General features: G+C 41.3%; 1 protein-coding gene across 17 annotated transcripts in view; it reads right to left on the minus strand.

Annotated features, from left to right (window-relative positions):
• Positions 1-16,831, minus strand: part of FMR1 (FMRP translational regulator 1) — a 43,029-nt gene extending 26,198 nt beyond the window's left edge. For 5 of the 17 annotated variants that reach the window (XM_036304505.1, XM_036304497.1, XM_036304494.1 and 2 more), the window contains exons 1-2: positions 16,517-16,830; positions 3,596-3,648 (exon numbers count right to left, since the gene is read on the minus strand). In XM_036304505.1, coding sequence (XP_036160398.1) covers positions 3,596-3,648; positions 16,517-16,567 — 104 coding nt within the window. In that variant the 5' untranslated portion in view covers positions 16,568-16,830. Of the gene's footprint in view, positions 1-251; positions 362-3,595; positions 3,649-16,516 lie in introns of those variants that run through there. The other 12 variants (XM_036304498.1, XM_036304492.1, XM_036304490.1 and 9 more) reach the window with 5 other exon arrangements.
• Positions 16,832-18,344: the final 1,513 nt, after the last annotated feature.

The raw sequence follows: 18,344 nt of genomic DNA on the forward strand, positions 1-18,344 counted from the left end.
CAATTTTCCAAACGAGTCTTTTTTCATTAATTCCAACCTCTAAGAGTTCTAAATGTAAGGTCACAACAGCAATTTCCTTTGATGCTTAAATTAAATATGTTAGTATTAGTAAGTGTTAGTAATACCATCACCATACTTCTACTTGCAAAGGAATTTTAACCACATTCCAATTACCACAGAAACTGGTACTAAATGCCATCTAATTCCCAAGCAAAATGGGGCAGTCAGCACATTAGCAATTCAGAACTCACTTTTCCCTATTTAAATTTTAGATCCCACGAGGTGGTCAATTCTTGCCATGGATAGCTGGCTGCTGATCAGTATGGTGGGGCCTGATGGGGTCTCCTAAACCACAGAAACCCAATGGAGACAGCCTATAGGAGTTCAGTAAGTTGCCTGTTTGTTTTTAATTTTAAATGATATGGAACAATTTTGAAAAACACCACATTACTCTTTTATATTCACAATGATATAAAATACTAAAAGACAAACTTAAAAAAAAACAAAACACTGGAGGATTCAACTGCTAGAGCAGTCATGTCTGGTTTTTGTTTTCTGTTTTTTTTACTAAAGAGCTTTCTTAGTAAAATTCTACTGAGAAAAGTACAATTTTTTTTTTTAAAGAAGAGCTATTATATAAGACAGGAGAGTAGGTAATTAAGTCAGAATGTGTAGAAATCTGATTAGGACCTATGTTAGACTGAGCCCTTTCTCTAGTATTATACATACTTGAAAACTATAAAACAAAAAAAAAATGTCTTTACTTCAGAAAAGCCTTTTTCAACTTACTGAAAACCAGTGACTTTTAACATGTTACAAATCATTGCTAAATTCGATTTGTAAAGCAAGTAATAATACATAATGTCATTTTCTTGGTTCCTAGGATATTTTTCCTGTTGATCTCCAGAGACAGTGGAAGGGAGAGAGGAGGATAGAGAAACATCCATGTGAGAGAGACAGATCAATTGGTTGTCTCCCACAACCTACCAGGGCTGGGGAACTTACAGCTGAGGTGCATGCCCTTGACTGGGAATCAAACCTGAGAGCCTTTGGTCCGCAGGCCGAAGCTCTAAACACTGAGCCAAACCAGCCAGAATGAAAAATTCAAATTCTTTATTCAAAATACATGAAATAGGGAAGGTAAAAAAACAAATAAACAAAAAAAGCATGTAAAATAATTTTGTATTACAGTAATAGGAGGTTATGATTGAAAGGAAGGGTAAATATAGTCCGAAGTTCTATAAAATATTAGTTGCTTTTCTGTTAAAAAGAAAACAAAAAAGGGCAAAGAGACTACTCTGGTAGGGACCTAGCAAGTCCTGGTGATGTGCTTAAATACAGCGTTGATTCTAAAATATACTCTATGAATTCAAGGAAAAACAGTTTATCTATTTCAAATTCCAGAGATGGCAGATAGTTTGAAGAGAAATTTTTATACAGCTATAGTACACAAGAGAAGTAGTAGGTCCAAAGATAAAATAATTTTAAGTTTATAGTAGAAATTTGATTGAAAACAAGAGAAATGATCTGATAAAGCAGTGTGTAAACTAGATAATTCTTAAATACAGAGGAAATGACTGTTTGCTTAATACTCTAGATTAAGGACTACAGGAGAAACTAAAAGTGGCAAATAAAGATAATTCTCCTTTTATGGGAAACAGTGTTTAACTAGTGATTGGAGCAAGCAGTAAAGAGTATAATTATGAGGAAAAAAAATTACTCTCCAAGTTATCAAAGATTCCTCCGTTAGAGGTGTGATGCTATTGTCTAGTGCAGTGATGGCGAACCTCTGACACGCGAACTCATTTTTTTGGTTGATTTTTCTTTGTTAAATGGCATTTAAATATATAAAATAAATATCAAAAATATAAATCTTTGTTTTACTATGGTTGCAAATATCAAAAAATTTCTATATGTGACACAGCACCAGAGTTAAGTTAGAGTTTTTCAAAATGCTGACACGCCAAGCTCAAAAGGTTCGCCATCACTGGTCTAGTGTATAACCGTGGATACCAGAAACAGCAAAGACGCAGATTCTAGAACTTTTGGCTCTATGTATACAGAGAAAGGTATTCTAACATGTAAACTGTAATTTGGACTGAAATTATTAGTCTGGAACTAAGAACAGAGTCAGATACACTAAATCCTTTTATCTCTGTCACCTAAATGTGTTTTAGGGATCAGAGAATACTACTTTGCCCTGTTGGTAGCTAAAAGAATCTGTGAACAATCTAATTACAGTACATCTGGGTCAGATACTATGTTTTAACAGATTTGAGGTATATAATTCACATATCATATAATCCATCCACTTAAGTGTACGTACAATGTAATGGTTTTAAGTATAGTCACAGATACGTGCAACCATTAAAGTCAATTTTAGAACATTTTCATCATCTCAATAAGAAATCTTATACTCTAGCTGTAGCTCCCTATCTCCCCAAGTGCTAAGCAACCACTAATCTATTTCTTCTCTCTGTAAATTTGTAATTTGCTTTTGATGTACTGTTAATTCTCTTGGTATATAAAAGTCAAAATGTTATCATTGTTGACTATTCTTCAGAGTTCAATAAAATTCTAATATCATGACCATGTCTACACTGCAGTCAAGGAGTTTGTTCGTATTTTAGAATCTTGAATGGCTACTCTGAAAATAGCCTTTATTAGCAATCAAAAATCTTAGTAAACATAGATACAGACAACAGATTGACGGTTGTCAGATGGGAGGAGGTAAGGTGGGCTGGGTGAAAAGGGTGAAGGAATTAAGCAGTATAAATTGGTAGTTACAGAATAGTCACAGAGATGTGGATTACAGCATAGGGAATATAGTCAACAGTGTCATAATGACTATATGTGGCCAGGTGGGTGCTTGGGGCACCAGGGGGGACCACTCTGTAAAGTGCAGGATTTTTCTGGCCACTTTTCTGTACATCTGAAATTGATACAGAATAACACTGAATATAAACTGTAATTGAAAACAAGTTTTAAGCAAGAGACTGGTCTCCCCAAATAAAATGGTAACATCTATATTACTGATACTTTTGTACAGCTAATATTCCTAGACCTATAATATGTTTATTTACTCATCTAACAGAAGAAAGCAGAAAAGATCAGTTACCACTATTATTGAATATAAATATATGAAACAAATAAAAAGTAAGTTAAGGGGTAAACATGATTATTTCCAACAAAATATACTAGAAAACTAAAGCCACTAATTTTAAATTTAACCTTACAAAACATCAATTTTACCAAGACCTGTGAATCCATTCATTTTCATCTTTTAACAATTACAAATATTCCTATCCAAACTCTCAGTTATTAATAGAGAAGGATCTGGTTTCTCTCTTCACATTCAAGGAAACTGAGATATAAGGATCAAGAATATACAAAAGGAATCTCTGAGGTCATTAGCAGGAACAGTTTTTCCATTGGTTTAATACTGAATTGTTCAGGAACTTCCTGGTCAGTAATATGAAGATGCATTCCTGAAAAACACTCAAACTAAACTTGAATTTTTTTTAATGAGGAGTAAAAGGAATAATTAGCATAAAATATTAAAGAACCTGAACACTAAAATTATATCGACACTTACTTGTTTTCAAATGCAACTGTTATTGAATCTTCATGAACGTCCTTTACAAAGGCCTGTAAAAACAAACAGTTAAATTACCTTCTAAACTTGAAGATCATTTGTTTTTAGTTAAATTTCACAGATACCAATAAATAAGTAAATAAATAAATAAATAAATAAATAAATAAAAATCACAGATACCAAATATTTTATATTTAAGAATAAAATGGAGCCTGGCTGGTATGGCTCAGTGGTTGAGCATTGACCCATGAACCAAGAGGTTTCCGGTTTGATTCCTAGTCAGGGCATATGCAGGGGCTGTGGGCTCGATCTCCAGTGGGGGGCATGCAAGAGGTAACCCATCGATGCTTTTCTCTCATTGATGTTTCTGTCTCTTTATCCCTCTCCCTTCTTCTCTAAAATCAATACAAACATATTAAAAAAAATAATAAAATGGAAATTCAAATTAAAGTTTGTTCATTTCATGAGGATAACTCATTCATGAATCACATCTATATGTAGTCACCTACTCTGTGCTAGGCCCTGGGAATACTGATTAGTTAAAAGAAAACATGAAAAAACTGCTCCAGAGTTCAGCATCTAATAGGAGAGGTAGTGAGTACAAAGCTGGAGACTATGAAACTTGTTCCAGAGCCCTATGCCAGCTGGTATAGATCTGTTGTAACATATCTTTTTCTCCTTAATAAAATGTTAGTATACAGTAATAAATAACTAAATGTAACTGCAAAAACTGAAAATCTATATATACACAAGTACACTAAATTTTCTTTAACAACAATATACTTCTAATACGACTAAAATGTCCCATTACCAGAGTTTAATTAAATTCTCAATCTCATATGTACTTGGAGAAAAATATCCTATATAATAAAGAGCTAATATGCAAATGAATGTCACACCCTCACGCTGTCATGCCATAACAGCTCAGACACTCAACAACGGAGAGAGAGGAATGGGGACCAGCCAGGCACAAATGAGCTCGCAAGAGAAGAATGGGGACCAGCCGCCCGGGAGAGGGACAAGCCACCTGCCCTGTAGTCCCGGGTGCCAGCAGCTAGGGCTGCAGCCCAGGAGAGGGACAAGCCACCTACCCCACGGTCCCAGGCACCAGCAGCTTCGCCTGCACCTGTGGCCCGGGAGAGGGACAAGCCACCCACCCCGCAGTCCCGGGAGCCAGTGGCTGCACGTGCAGCCTGGGAGAGAGACAAGCCGCCCAACCCGTGGTCCCAGGCGCCAGCAGCTGCGCCTGAGGCCCGGGAGAGGGATAAGCCATCCGCCCCATGGTCCCAGCAGCTGGGGCTGCAGCCAAGGAGAGGGATAAGCCGCCTGCGCTGTGGTCCCAGGCGCCAGCGGCTTCGCCTGTGACTGTGGCACGGGAGACGGACAAGCCACCCACCCCATGGTCTAGGGAGCCAGCACCTGCGGCCCAGGTAAAGTCGCTGGGCCACAGTCCCCTGCAGCTGCAGCCAGCCCGGGCAAAGCCGGCCCGGGTCCTGGGTGCCTATGGTCAGCCAGAGGGAGGGAAGCCCAGGTCCCAGGTGCCTGCAACCTGCCAGAGGAGGAAATCCTGGGTCCTGGGTGCGGAGTGAAGCAGAGGCAGTTAGGGGCGATCAGGCCAGCAAGGGAGCAGTAAGGGGCGATCAGGCAGGCAGGTAGAGGTGGTTAGGGGCAATCAGGCAGACAGAGGTGGTTGGGGTGATTAGGCAGGCAGGCAGGCAAGCGGTTAGGAGACAGCAGTCCCGGACTGTGAGAGGCAGTCAGACATCCCCCGAGAGGTCCCAAATTGGAGAGGGTGCAGGCCAGGCTGAGGGAACCCCCGCCATGTGCATGAATATTGTGCACCAGGCCTCTAGTCTATCTAATCTAATAAAAGGGTAATATGCAAATTGACCATCACACCAACGCCAAGATGGCCACCCCCATGTGGTCAAAGATGGCCACCACAAGATAGCCGGCAGGGAGCGCAGTTAGAGGCGACCAGGCCTGCAGGGGAGGGCAGTTTGGGGGGACTAGGCCTGCAGGGGAGGGCAGTTGGGGGCAACCAAGCCTGCAGCGGAGGGCAGTTAGGGGTGACCAGGCTGGCAAGGGAGGGCAGTTGGGGTGACCGGGACAGCAGGGGAGGCCAGTTGGGGGCAAACAGGCCTGTAGGGGAGGAGAGTTAGGGGCAACTAGGCCTGTAGGGGAGGGCAGTTAGGGGCAATCGAGTCGGCAGGGGAGGGCAGTTGGGGGCAACCAAGCCTGCAGCGGAGGGCAGTTAGGGGTGACCAGGCTGGCAAGGGAGGGCAGTTGGGGTGACCGGGACAGCAGGGGAGGCCAGTTGGGGGCAAACAGGCCTGTAGGGGAGGAGAGTTAGGGGCAACTAGGCCTGTAGGGGAGGGCAGTTAGGGGCAATCGAGTCGGCAGGGGAGGGCAGTTGGGGGGAACCAGGCCTCCAGGGGAGGGCAGTTGGGAGGGCCAAGGCCTGCAGGGGAAGGCAGTTGGGGGCAACCAGGCCTATAGGGGAGGACAGTTAGGGGTGACCAGGCCATCAGGGGAAGGAAGTTAGGGGCAATTGGGTTGGCAGGGGAGGCCAGTTGGGGGCAACCAGGCCTGCAGGGGAGGGCAGTTAGGGGCAATCAGGCCTGCAGGGGAGCAGTTAGTTGTCAATCAGGCTGGCAGAAGAGTGGTTAAGGGGTGATCAGGGTGGCAGGCAGAAGCGGTTAGGGGCAGTCAGGCAGGCAGGCAGGTGAGTGGTTGAGAGCCAGCAGCCCTGGATTATGAGAGGGCTGTCTGACATCCCTCGAGGGGTTCCAGATTGGAGAGGGTACAGGCTGGGCTGAGGGACACACAGCCCCCCCACCCCGTGCATGAATTTCGTGCACCAGTCCTCTAGTATCCTATGTAATAATAGAAAAACATGGTAATTGACTGTACCTTCGCTACGCCTCCCATTGGCTAATCAGTGTGATATGCAAATTAACCACCAACAAAGATGGCGGCTAATTTGCATACTGCAGGCAGGGCGGGCCAGCGTGAGCCGCCATCCAGGCCCCTGTGTGCTGCCTAAGCCTCGCCCCCAGCCGGGACCCCCATGTGCAGCCCTGCGCGCAGCGGGGCTTGGCGGCGCAAACAAGCCGCGTAAGCCCTGCCCCGAGCCGGGAGCCCCATGTGCGGCCCTGTGCGGCGGGGCTTGGGGGAAGATTGGCCCGAGGAAGCCCTAATCTTGCAGGAATATTCCTGCAACGGGCTGCTAGTATATATATAAAGAGCCAGGGTCTGTTACATCCAAAACAACCAAAGGCTCAACCTAATGCCCAAGCTGTGTGTGCAGCAGGCTCTGGTGGGTGGGGATTTGTGGCAGCGGGATGGGGCCAGGGGAGGCAGGGCTGGCACTCACACTCACTCACAACCGCACACATGCACAGACACACACAGCACCCACCAGCTCACAGCCTTTTCTCCCTTTCTTTCCCTCCCTCCCAGCTCACTCTCAGAGCCTCTCTCAGAATGAGGCCCCAGGGCGGGCAGAGGGTGGAGCTGCCCCCACTGGCCCTGCCCCCTCACAGCCCGGAAAGAGGAAGAGGGAGAGAGGGAGGTAGGGAGGTCTGGAGGACTGCTGAGAAAAACAAAGAGAGACAGAGACTGGGAGAGATTGGGATGGAGAGATGGAAACAAAATAGCAATATTAAAATATTTCCTCTAATTAAGCGGTTCTCAACCTATGGGCCGTGACCCCTTTGGCGGTCGAATGACCCTTTCACAGGGGTCGCCTAAGACCATCCTGCATATCAGATATTTACATTACGATTCATAACAGTAGCAACATTACAGTTATGAAGTAGCAATGAAAATAACTTTATGGTTGGGTCACAACATGAGGAACTGTATTTAAAGGGCCAGAAGGTTGAGAACCACTGCTCTAATTCATTCCCTTTTAATGTGCAAGAATTTCGTGCAACAGGTCACTAGTAGTAATATAAAGCACAGAGGTAATAACTCTTTGAAATCTGATACCACAATTGCTAGTAACCTACAGAAAGACATAACAAAAATAATAGCTAATTATGGGGAATCCCTTAATCAGTATGCTGTCCATAATTCTACAAAATGACATAACAAAAGTAACAGCTAACTTATTATGAAGAATTTGTTAATCAGCATGTCCGTAATTCTGTAAAATTAAGTTTTTAATAGGTGCGGAAGGTTTTGTTTTTGTTTTTTGAAAAGTAAAGGAGTAGGACAAACTATAAAGAAACCCAAAGAGCTTTATATCTTAATTCATTTTATAATGGCTTGAGAGATTTAAGATTCTTACTCAATTTTGTTCTGTACCTTTCTCTTCTGTAGTTTTCCCTACCTGCAAGGATAATGGCCAAATTCCCCTGGCTGTAAAAGTCCCTTCATGACCTGGCCCCACTGCTTATCTCTCCAAGCTTCATCTTTCACATCCTTGGAGGTTGTGACCCAGCAGTGCTAAACTATTTGGGCCTCTCTTTGTAAATGCTGTTCCTTCTTTCCAATTGTCCTCCCTCTCTTTTAACTTAGCTACTTCCTATTGGTCTTTTAGGTTTCAGCTCAGATCTCACCTCCTATGAGAAAACCCTGAAGACTAAGTTAAATTCTGTCTTCTGCATTCTTATACATCCTATGCTTATCACTTCTATAAACATATCCCATTTTATTACTACAGTATTGACCATTTTCCCACTAACAGCAAACTTCCTGGGGGTGAGAGGGCAGGTCTTGAGTGCCTACTAAAAACTGTATGAGTAGTTATTAAGTGGATCATTGCCTCAGGGGTTCCTATGCTAGCCTTGGAGGAAAGGTATGTGTGTTAGAGGGGAGGTGTGTGGATGTGTTGATCAGGAAGACACACAAGAAGATGAGGTTCCTATTGAGCTTTAAAGGAAGAATTAGCCCAACAAAAGGCAGTGGAGGTTAGGGAGGCACAGGCCTAAGGGGCAGCAGGAACAAAGGCTTAGAATTGGAGAAATGGGTGTGGTAGAAGGGCCACTGCTTCTGTCTAAAGTTTTATGTTTGCATATTTTGGCAGTACAGTTAACCTTTGAACAACATGGGTTTGAACTGCATGGGTCCACTTACACATGGATTTTTTTTTTCTAATAAGTACCTGTACTGTTTTCGATCCACACTGGAGACTGCGGATGTAAAGGGCCTATTATGCATTCATCTACACAATTTTATATAGCAGATTTGAGCAACCAAGGATTTTGGTATTCGTGGGGAATTCTGGAACCAATCTTCCACAAATACCAAAGGAAAACTAAGTTTTGGGGGAGTCAAAAGTTATACACAGATTTTTTTTAATGCATGGAGGTTTGCACCCCTAACCCCAGGGATATTCAAAGGTCAACTGTAATTAATATTAATTCTTTACTGTATATTAGATGCTGAAAATGTTAAATCCTTTAGTTAGGTAAGATAACTTTATTACTGCTGGGTGAAAAACTGTTGTCATTAAATCAGGTGTCTTTCCAATACTATTGCCATTGTATAAAACTGTGCTGTCCACCTTAGCAGCCATTGGTCATATGTGACTTTCTATATTAAAATTAATTACAATGAAATAAAATTAAAAATCAGTCTCCTGCTCATACTTACCACATTTCAATTGCTCAATAGCCACACATGGCTTAGTGCCTACTGTAGTGGACAGTGTAAGTAGAAACTATTTCTTTCATCGAATAAAGTTACGCTGAACTATACTGATTTAAAACATTTACAAATGTTGGGGATTATTTTCAAAACCACCTTAAAAGCACTCTGAAAATCAGTTACTTCATTGCTATATATTTTTTCTATTTGCCAAAAAGATATTGCACAGTTTAATCATATTCATTCACATTTGTCTATTTCCTAAATCAAACATTCCCTCAAAGGAGGGAGATCTACAATTGTTGTGACTATTTAAAACAAAACAAAACAAAACAAGAATGCTTTCAAAGGCTCTGAAAGCAATTCTGGATGTAGTGTCAGAAATGGTTTGAGTAATCATCACAGCCTACCAGGGCCACTGCCTTTGAATTAAGGAGGCTTATCTGTATATGGATGGATATTTGTATGATTATTCCAAAATCAGTCATTTTTGGTCACTGTTTGCATATTAAGTAAATACAGAAGGCATGTAATAATACCTTCTCGTTGCTGCTGTAATAAGTGAAATAACAGAAACTAACTGGTTTCTTCTGCACTCACACCAAGAACAACCGCCTCCTATGACTTCTAAGTGTCACTTCCAACAAGGGTCCCATCTTTCTGTTTCTTATTATTTCTCCAATAATCCTCCTTTTGGCCCTGTCCTTCCCTTACCCCAACATTCATACTCTCCCTTCCCTGGACACTTCCAGAGTACTATCATACCCCCACCACCAACTTGGAGAACTACATTTTTTTGTAATCCCTACCTACCTATATCAAGCAAAACTGGTGCTTGGGGAGAATATAGTCAAGTTGGTGCTTGGGGAGGGGATTTCTGAGAGATTACCAAATAAGGTTGATTGAATGGGTTTGAACGAATACACAAAGGGAGCTTTACTGAATGAGAGCTGGGGTTCTTGTAAGAGTCAATAAACTTAGTGGTTAAAAATTTTGCTGTTTGCCGTAACCGGTTTGGCTCAGTGAATAGAGAGTCGGCCTGCGGACTGAGAGGTCCCAGGTTCGATTCCGGTCTAGGGCATGTACCTTGGTTGCAGGCACATCCCCAGTAGGGGGTGTGCAGGAGGCAGCTGATCAATGTTTCTCTCTCATCGATATTTCTAACTCTCTATCCCTCTCCCTTCCTCTCTGTAAAAAAATCAATAAAATATATTTTAAAAAATTTTGCTGTGAATGATATCCAGGTTCAAAATCTTGGTTCTACCACATCATATCTGTGGGAATCTCCAAAAAGTGGTTTAGACTTCAGATTCCTCATTCATCTGCAAGTAAGGAACAGATACAGGGGAACGGGACCTGCCTTTTAATGCTGTTGTGAGTAATAAAATCACACATGTCCAGTGTCTAGCACAATGCCTGGCACATAGTTGTCATTAAATAATTTAGAGGTAAAGCATAGAGGAACATACTTTATAAAAGATGCAGAACCATAAGTGCTCTTACATTTCAGAGTTACATCTCAACAAAATCATACTTTTAAAGATTTAAAAATTGAGACAGAAAAGGAAATGGCTATTTCCTCAAAGATAGATAGTAAATACTAAAAGGTTATTTAGACTCTGAGAAAGAAAAAATGTGATGAAAATCTTTGGGGTCTGAGAAAGGTGCTTAAGTGCAGCTAAAGGCAGACACTGGTTCCCCATCAGGGGGAATAAATAAGAAATCAAAAAATCATTACGGCATTCCCAAGTTATTGGCTACTGGCCCAAAGAGACAATCACAAAAGTCATACTTACCAAAGTGTATAATGACTAGAAATCCAATTCAAATATTACATTATCAGGATGGATGAAACTAAGATGAAAATCCATCCCATCTGGGTGAACTCTTACTCCCCCCCTATACCTCACACCCTTTGGTTTAGTAAACTCTCACAGATATGAGTCACTGGTCACTAGAGACATTATCATGTAGCGAAATTTCATTGTAAGCCCCTGACCACTAATAAATATAACCTCTATATTATCATTGAAGACAGCACATGTAATGCAGTGATAATTCTCACTAGAGAAAACTTAAGAGCATTGCAAAATAATCCTTCAAAAGAAAACCTATAAGAGATAGAGGATAGATAAAATATGTGATAAAATATGATTCAGCCTGGCTGGTGTAGCTCAGTGGTTGGGCATCGACCAATAAACCAGAGGTAACAGCACATGCCCAGGTTGCAGGCTCAATCCCTAGTAGGGAGCATGCAGGAGGCAGCTCCCTCATCATTGATGTTTCTATCTCTCTCTCCCTTTTGCTCTCTGAAATCAATAAAACATATTTTAAAAATCATATAAAAAATTGTGACTCAAACCCAAGGTCTCACATATAAAGTTACTATGTAGGCAATAATAAAATAAGGGAATGGATCAACCAAAAAACTTGTATGCATATATGCATGACTGATGGACATAGACAGTAGTGTGGTGAAGGCCTGGGGTGGGGGGCCAGGACAGGCTAAAAGGGGTCAATGGGGGGGAAAGGGGGACATATGTAATACTTCCAACAATAAAGATTTTTTAAAAAACAAAAACAAGGGAATGAACAAAAAGGGAAAAGTACATAAACCTCATCAACAACCTTCCAACCATAGTGTATGTCCATGTGGGTTACCCTGAACCAATGACAACATACAAGTACAAAGAGAATAATATTAAAAGCTATTAATTTTCCTGTATATATTCTAACTTTTTAAAAAAAATCCATACCTGAGGGTATGTTTTTTATTATTTGAGAGAGAGAGAGAGAGAGAGAGAGAGAGAGAGAGAGAGAAACATAGACTGGTTGCCTCCGGTTCATGCATAACCAGAGAATCGAACCCGCAACCTAGGTATGTGCCCTGACTGGGAATCAAACCTGCAACCTTTTGGTGCACTGGACAGCGCTCCAACCAACTAAGCCACCCGGAAGGGGCTGTATTCTAACTTTTGAATAGTTCAGTTCTTATGTGCTCTCATTGTAACAAAAGCCAGTTTCACAGCAAGGTCAAAGATTTCTAACTTTATCTTTCATTAAAAGAATTCATACAAAGAACGACAGTGTAATATTTCAAGTTGCAAGAGTGTATAAAAAGGATGCTGATACATTAGTTGAACATTTTACATGATATGACATCTTTGTATCAACAATAAAAAATGGCAATATAACCTTGCAACTTACTTAGAGAACGCTAAGGCAGTGTTACAGTAATAAATACAATAAAAGATTACAGTGAAGTAAAAAAAAAATGGGTAGGAAATCAAATCCAATTCATTTCTTCAAACTAAATTTCATCATTTCAGGAAGTCAGACTTGATCTCAAATCTCAGTTCTGACCCTTACTAGCTGACATATAGTACTAAGTCACTTACCTAATCTGTCTGTACATCTAAATTCTCATCTATAAAATGGAAACCACAGTACCTCATAATGGGAGAATATTAAATAAATTAACAGAGGGAAAGCACCTAGAACAGTGCCTGGCACCTAGAAAGCTCTCAGCATCTGTTAACAGCTATCAATCTGTAAGTACATTCCATAGTGGGCAGGAATCAGAAATCCAGTTATTACAGCACTGAATTTTGTATTTAATTCATTATTTGGAGATTTTCAGAATGTTTGAGTATGAAGTTGGAAAAAAACACAGTTTCAAAGGGGAAAATAATGCATCCACAAAGATACTGCACATTAAAAAAAAATTATTTAGACTCTTGGAAGAAAAAAATGTGGTTGAACTGAATAATTTATTTCCTCGAAGTACAGAATATCACCAGCATGCAAAGTTAGATTTAGAGACTTCAGAGGAAACATGAATAGTGCCTTATGCAAGTTTAGTAAAATAGTGATTTCTAGCAGGTTAAGTAGCTGATGACATGTTGGACCACTTATGTCTTCAGAAAAAAAAAAAAAAAAAAAAATCCTGGATTGTAGATTTTGCCATCTTTAGCTGCTAGCTCCATATCACTATTTACCAAATTAATGTCTATCCTCAGATTCCAAACTTAAAAACATAAATTATATTAAAATTTAATTTAGCAATAAAAATGTAGTTCATTATATTTACACCATATTACTTACCAGTCAGTATTTAAGGTGACCTCCAAAAATGTATATACAAACTTTGAATAATTATAAAGGCAGTGTTTATTAAAATACAGTTCATTTTCAAAATTGAGCTATCAGCTGTTAAAGTGTGTATACTTTTTGAGAAACCCTGTATTTTCAGAAAACAAAAAGGTATTGTATCTTATGCTTCCAACATACGACTTAGCCATTTTTAGTAATTTCCATACTAGTATACAAAACCTACGTATCTTGGGCTATATTAGTACATTCATATTGAAATGGCATACATTCTACATCTAAAATGGAGTTAATTCATTACCATTCTCAATATATAAACTCGGCAAAAGAAAAACCCAACAACAATAACAACAAAACTCCCACTGCACAATTTTAGGCAGATGCCCTAGAATAAAGACTATATTTCAACATTATTCGTTTAGGAACTGCTTTGTAAAGATTTTGTGAGGTATAATGCAAGTGTTTTCATGTCTTAAATAACTTAAGGCTCTATAAGTTGTACATGTGACTATCATTTTCTAAGTCAAAGAAATAGCTAAGCATAATAATAGTGGTTTTGATAATTAATAAATCTAACTTTCAAGTTTTTAAAAATAAACACCAGAGGGAAAAATAGAAATGAGCTTTTATTATCTTAGGGTTTAGGTTTCATGGTTCTGTTAATTCTGCATCCTGAGCGTAAGTTATTTTTTAGAAAAAATAATTCAACTGTTGCCGTATCTACCCAGTTTGTATTGCAAGGTTGTATATAATATGCTCACAGAATATGAAGAACTGTCCCTTGTAATATGGTGGTTCTGTTAGGCAAATTAAAGTCTGAGTTAAATTATACTGAAGTTGTTTTGTTTTTAAGAGCTTTTCTATCAATTTAATGAACCAGGTTCCTTTTTTCATAAATTTAACATTTCTCCACAATAGTTTATTTTTTATTGGTCTTTATTTCCCATCTTTTCTGCCAATCCCACTGGATAAGCAACTTAGTTTACTTTTGCTTTACTTTTATAACTCACAACAATGAATCCTATAAAAGTTTAAACCTTTTTCATTATAGAAACTATTTTTCCACCAATACAGATCATTTGAGGTTTTCTTAAACCTAATTAACTAAATAAAACAGCAATTTCACTTCACATATTTGTTCAAATTTCCCCTCAGGAAACTATGGGACAGGACACCCATTCTTTTTATTCACCTTCAAATTAAGCAACTTTGTTAAACACACACACACACACACACACACACACACACACACACACACACAACAAAAACCTGGGGTTGATAGGAAAGACAGAGGGTATTTTTTTAGCAGGCTTAATTCACTTTATGTTTCTTGTATAAAATTATGTGGTGGCTTCTTATACTCCAATAAGTTTGCAAGCAAAATCATGGGAACAAAGCATAAGTTGCTGGAAGAGAATTATAAATCCTTCAAGACCAGGATGTGCTACTTGCCCTGTATAGCAAGCAAACTCCACTACAAAACAATAAGAGTGGCATGCAATCTAAGCTAATAACACAGATTAGAATATTGTTCAACCATTAGCCCCTGCTTATATTTATTAATACTTAGCACCACAAATCTAGTAAGCAAAACTACCCATCTTGGAACCAGAGAAAATTCCACACAAACTAACTAGCAGATATTATGGACCCCTGAAATAAATGCAATCAAAATTTTGACTGCAGAGTCAACAGAAACAATTTTATATTGGTGAGACTTAAGAACATAAATGTTGGGTTATTTTTTCCTCCTTTTACAGCAAAATGTTTTATCTTTTTGCTAAAAGTATGGAATGGAACACTTTATATACTTTACTCACTTATGAAATATGTTGATTTCCAAATATCTCCATAAAATTGGTAAACACATATATAATTGAGTCAATTGTTTATTTTCCTTCAGCCAAATCAGTCTCATTTGAAACATTTAAGTTGTTCTATAATAAATTTAAGAATCATGCTGGACAATGGCAACAGCTACTTTCCATGCTTCCTGTCATACACACCTTCTATTGCCAAGACTGTATAGCAAGGTGAGATATTACCTGCAGAAGTTACAGAAGGATACTGAAGAGGAAACAAGAATTTATAGATTACTAGATCTAGAGTTAGTGTGTAACAACAGATGCACTACTAATACCTCAAATATTTTTTAATCTTCCTTTTGAAAATGTAAGATATTAGTTGATTTGCAGTGGCATAACTTAAAAAAAACACACAGTAAAGCCATCATGCCTATTTAAAACCTCAACAATACAATCCACTGCAACACTGCACATTCAGAGAGACAGTTAAGTACAAAACAATTTTTTACTCATTTAAAAAAATTCCCTATAATAACATTCAGTTAATTTCCTTTAGTTTCATAGCATATATTCAGGTCTTTCGAGGGTTAAAATTTTGTTTTTTAAGTGGTACAGTAGCTAATGTTTTTAGTTACTGAAGCATCTTTATTCCTGAATTTGCTCGCATTTATAACAAGGTAGAGGGGCCACGAATATTCAAGATTACTAACTTCTTTAATACATTACTTGGATATGTCAGTGTCTTCCTGAAAGTTTTGGATCTAAAAATCTCTTCTGAGATCTACAAAGAGAAGCCACTAAAAATCAGTTGCCATTGTGATTTGGTAGTGGCTACAGCTTCTTACTGCTTTCTTCACGTCCCTTGCCTAGAACAGTGGAGCTCTCCGAAGTCCCAATGCTGGACCGAAAAAGAGAAGCCAAAGGAGATATCAAACCCTCTGCAAGGCAGAAGGTGGCTCCACCAAAGCGCCCCCCGCTCCTCAGCAACTACCATCACGTCAGGCCCTGATCCCACTGGGAGAGGATATTTAGGAAAAGAGAAATAAGCCATGCAGTTCCTTCACATAGACATCGGCCCTTCCTGCAAGGATCTCCAACCTGCCACTGGTCCGCGCCCATTCCCAGCTCTCCCTGGCGCGGCTCGGCCCCCAAAAGGGGACCCTCTCCTCCTGGTTCGCTTCTCATTCTGTTAGGGCGCCAGGGCCGCTAACGGGAAAGGAAGCGAAGCTCGAGGGGCTTCCTACAGGCCCCAAGTCCGGTCCTTCCCTTCCAAACAACATCCCGCCTAGAGCGTCCAGTCCCCTAGGGCGCAGCACTAGGGAAGAGGGCCCCAGGCCTGCCTCCCGCCGAGGCCGACAAGAAAAGGGAGGGAAAGAAGGGCGAAGATGGGGCCTGCCCTGAAGCCAAGTACCTTGTAGAAAGCGCCATTGGAGCCCCGCACTTCCACCACCAGCTCCTCCATCTTCTCGACGGCCCTGCTGGCACCTGGAGTCCGTCCTGGAGAGGTGGTCTGTGGGCGCTAAAGGCCCAGCCGCCGCCGCCGCCGCCGCGCTACCGCCGCCGCGCTACCGCACGCCCCCCGGCAGAGGCGCCGCCGTCACCGCTGCCGCCTGCTCTCACCGTCGGCTTATGGCCAGTCGGAGGCTGCCCCTCACCGGAAGTGAAACCGAAACGGAGCCCAACGACTGACTGAGGCCAAAAGCTCCGGCCTTTCCGCGTGTAAACAGTGAAACCACGTCACGTGATCGGTACCGCCCCTCCCCCCCCAGGGTTCGGCCCCTCATCCCCGCCCTCTCTCTGCGCGGGCCTTGGAGCGCGCGCCTGCGTACAGCGTGAAATCTGCTGCGTGTAACCTGAAAGCTGCTTCGCGCGCGGACTTAGGGTTCCTGGACTCTGAGGAACGCGGGAAGGTGGGAAGGGCGGCGACTAGTCGTCTGGAAGGTGGAGGTCAGGCCGCCTGGCGTCTCTAGGGGACAGCTAGAGTGCTCATTCCTGAATAGAAGGGCAAATGGAGGCGTGGGAAAGGGCCTACCATAGCTATCGAGTGCATTCACTTAGAAACCTGGCGGGCTTGGTTTGGAGTTTTTTTGTTTTGTTTTGAGTTTTGTTTTTTTAAAGTGGGGCAAAGCCTGATTGAGGTGAAGGTGGAGTGTGTGTTGGGGGGGAGGAGGTCAAGAATAAAGGTGAATCATTAGATTGAAGACTTTGAACTAGTTAAGGTGGCAACTACAATGAGAGTAATGCTGCCTCCTCCCCAAGATGTTTTGGGCTGTCCTGTAGATACATCCTGTGTTCTCTGAGTTGCAATGGATGGTGACTGGACCACTGGAAATGTTAGTCCTTCCGCAGACCCAGCACTTACCCATATACTTCCCTTCCCTTGATTTAGTTTCATTGTTTTACTTGACATACAAAAAAAAAAAGAACAAGAATGTGTTAAACACTTGTTCATTTACTTGCAGCTTATTTCCCTAAAGGGTGGGGTGGGCGTATGTATAGCAGCAGCCAGGCAACCCATCTATAGGGGCCCATGCACTCCTTGCAGCTCTTCCGCCTTACCCTCCACAGAAGAACAAACCCCAACTTTCTCATTCCTACTTCTGCAGTATAATTGGATCCACCTTAACCTAGTTTTCTTTTGGAAGGCTTGTATCCAACTGAGAAGTTTATTAAGCCTCTACCATATGCCAGGCACTATGCTAAGTGCTAATGAATCATTGGTGAAGAAAAAAAGAAAGAAAAGACTGTAGGCATTGAACTTGGATCCCAGAAGCATAGATGGACAGAAATCAAATCATCAGAAAAGTTAATGTGGAGTTGCAACTGTGATAAAGATAGGTACACCTATGATAATGGAAAAGGATCCAGTCTGGGGTGAAGGAGGGGTGGCCAGACTATATGACCAGTGAGAGTTAACTCGTAGCACTGATTTGGGGGCGGGGGTGGGGGGGTGGGGGCAAGGTGAACTGTCCCAAGTAAGTGCCCCAAAATGAGAGGCATCCTTGGGCCTCCAGTTCTCTTCCTACCTCATTCCTAGCTAGAGCATCAGTGTTACTTGAAAAAGCAACAGACCAAGGGTCACATTCCTTGAGGCCACAGTAAATAAGAATGACTTATTGGACTAGGATTTCTGGAGTAGTCACGGAAGCAAAGACTGCAGTAGGGCTGAAAGAAAATCTCACTATAACCTGGATGGGAGCACAGCATGATCTTTAACCCCAATGGTGTAAAAAGGGACG

This window comes from Myotis myotis, unplaced genomic scaffold (genome assembly GCF_014108235.1).
Source record: "Myotis myotis isolate mMyoMyo1 unplaced genomic scaffold, mMyoMyo1.p scaffold_m19_p_4, whole genome shotgun sequence".
Lineage (NCBI taxonomy): Eukaryota > Metazoa > Chordata > Mammalia > Chiroptera > Vespertilionidae > Myotis > Myotis myotis.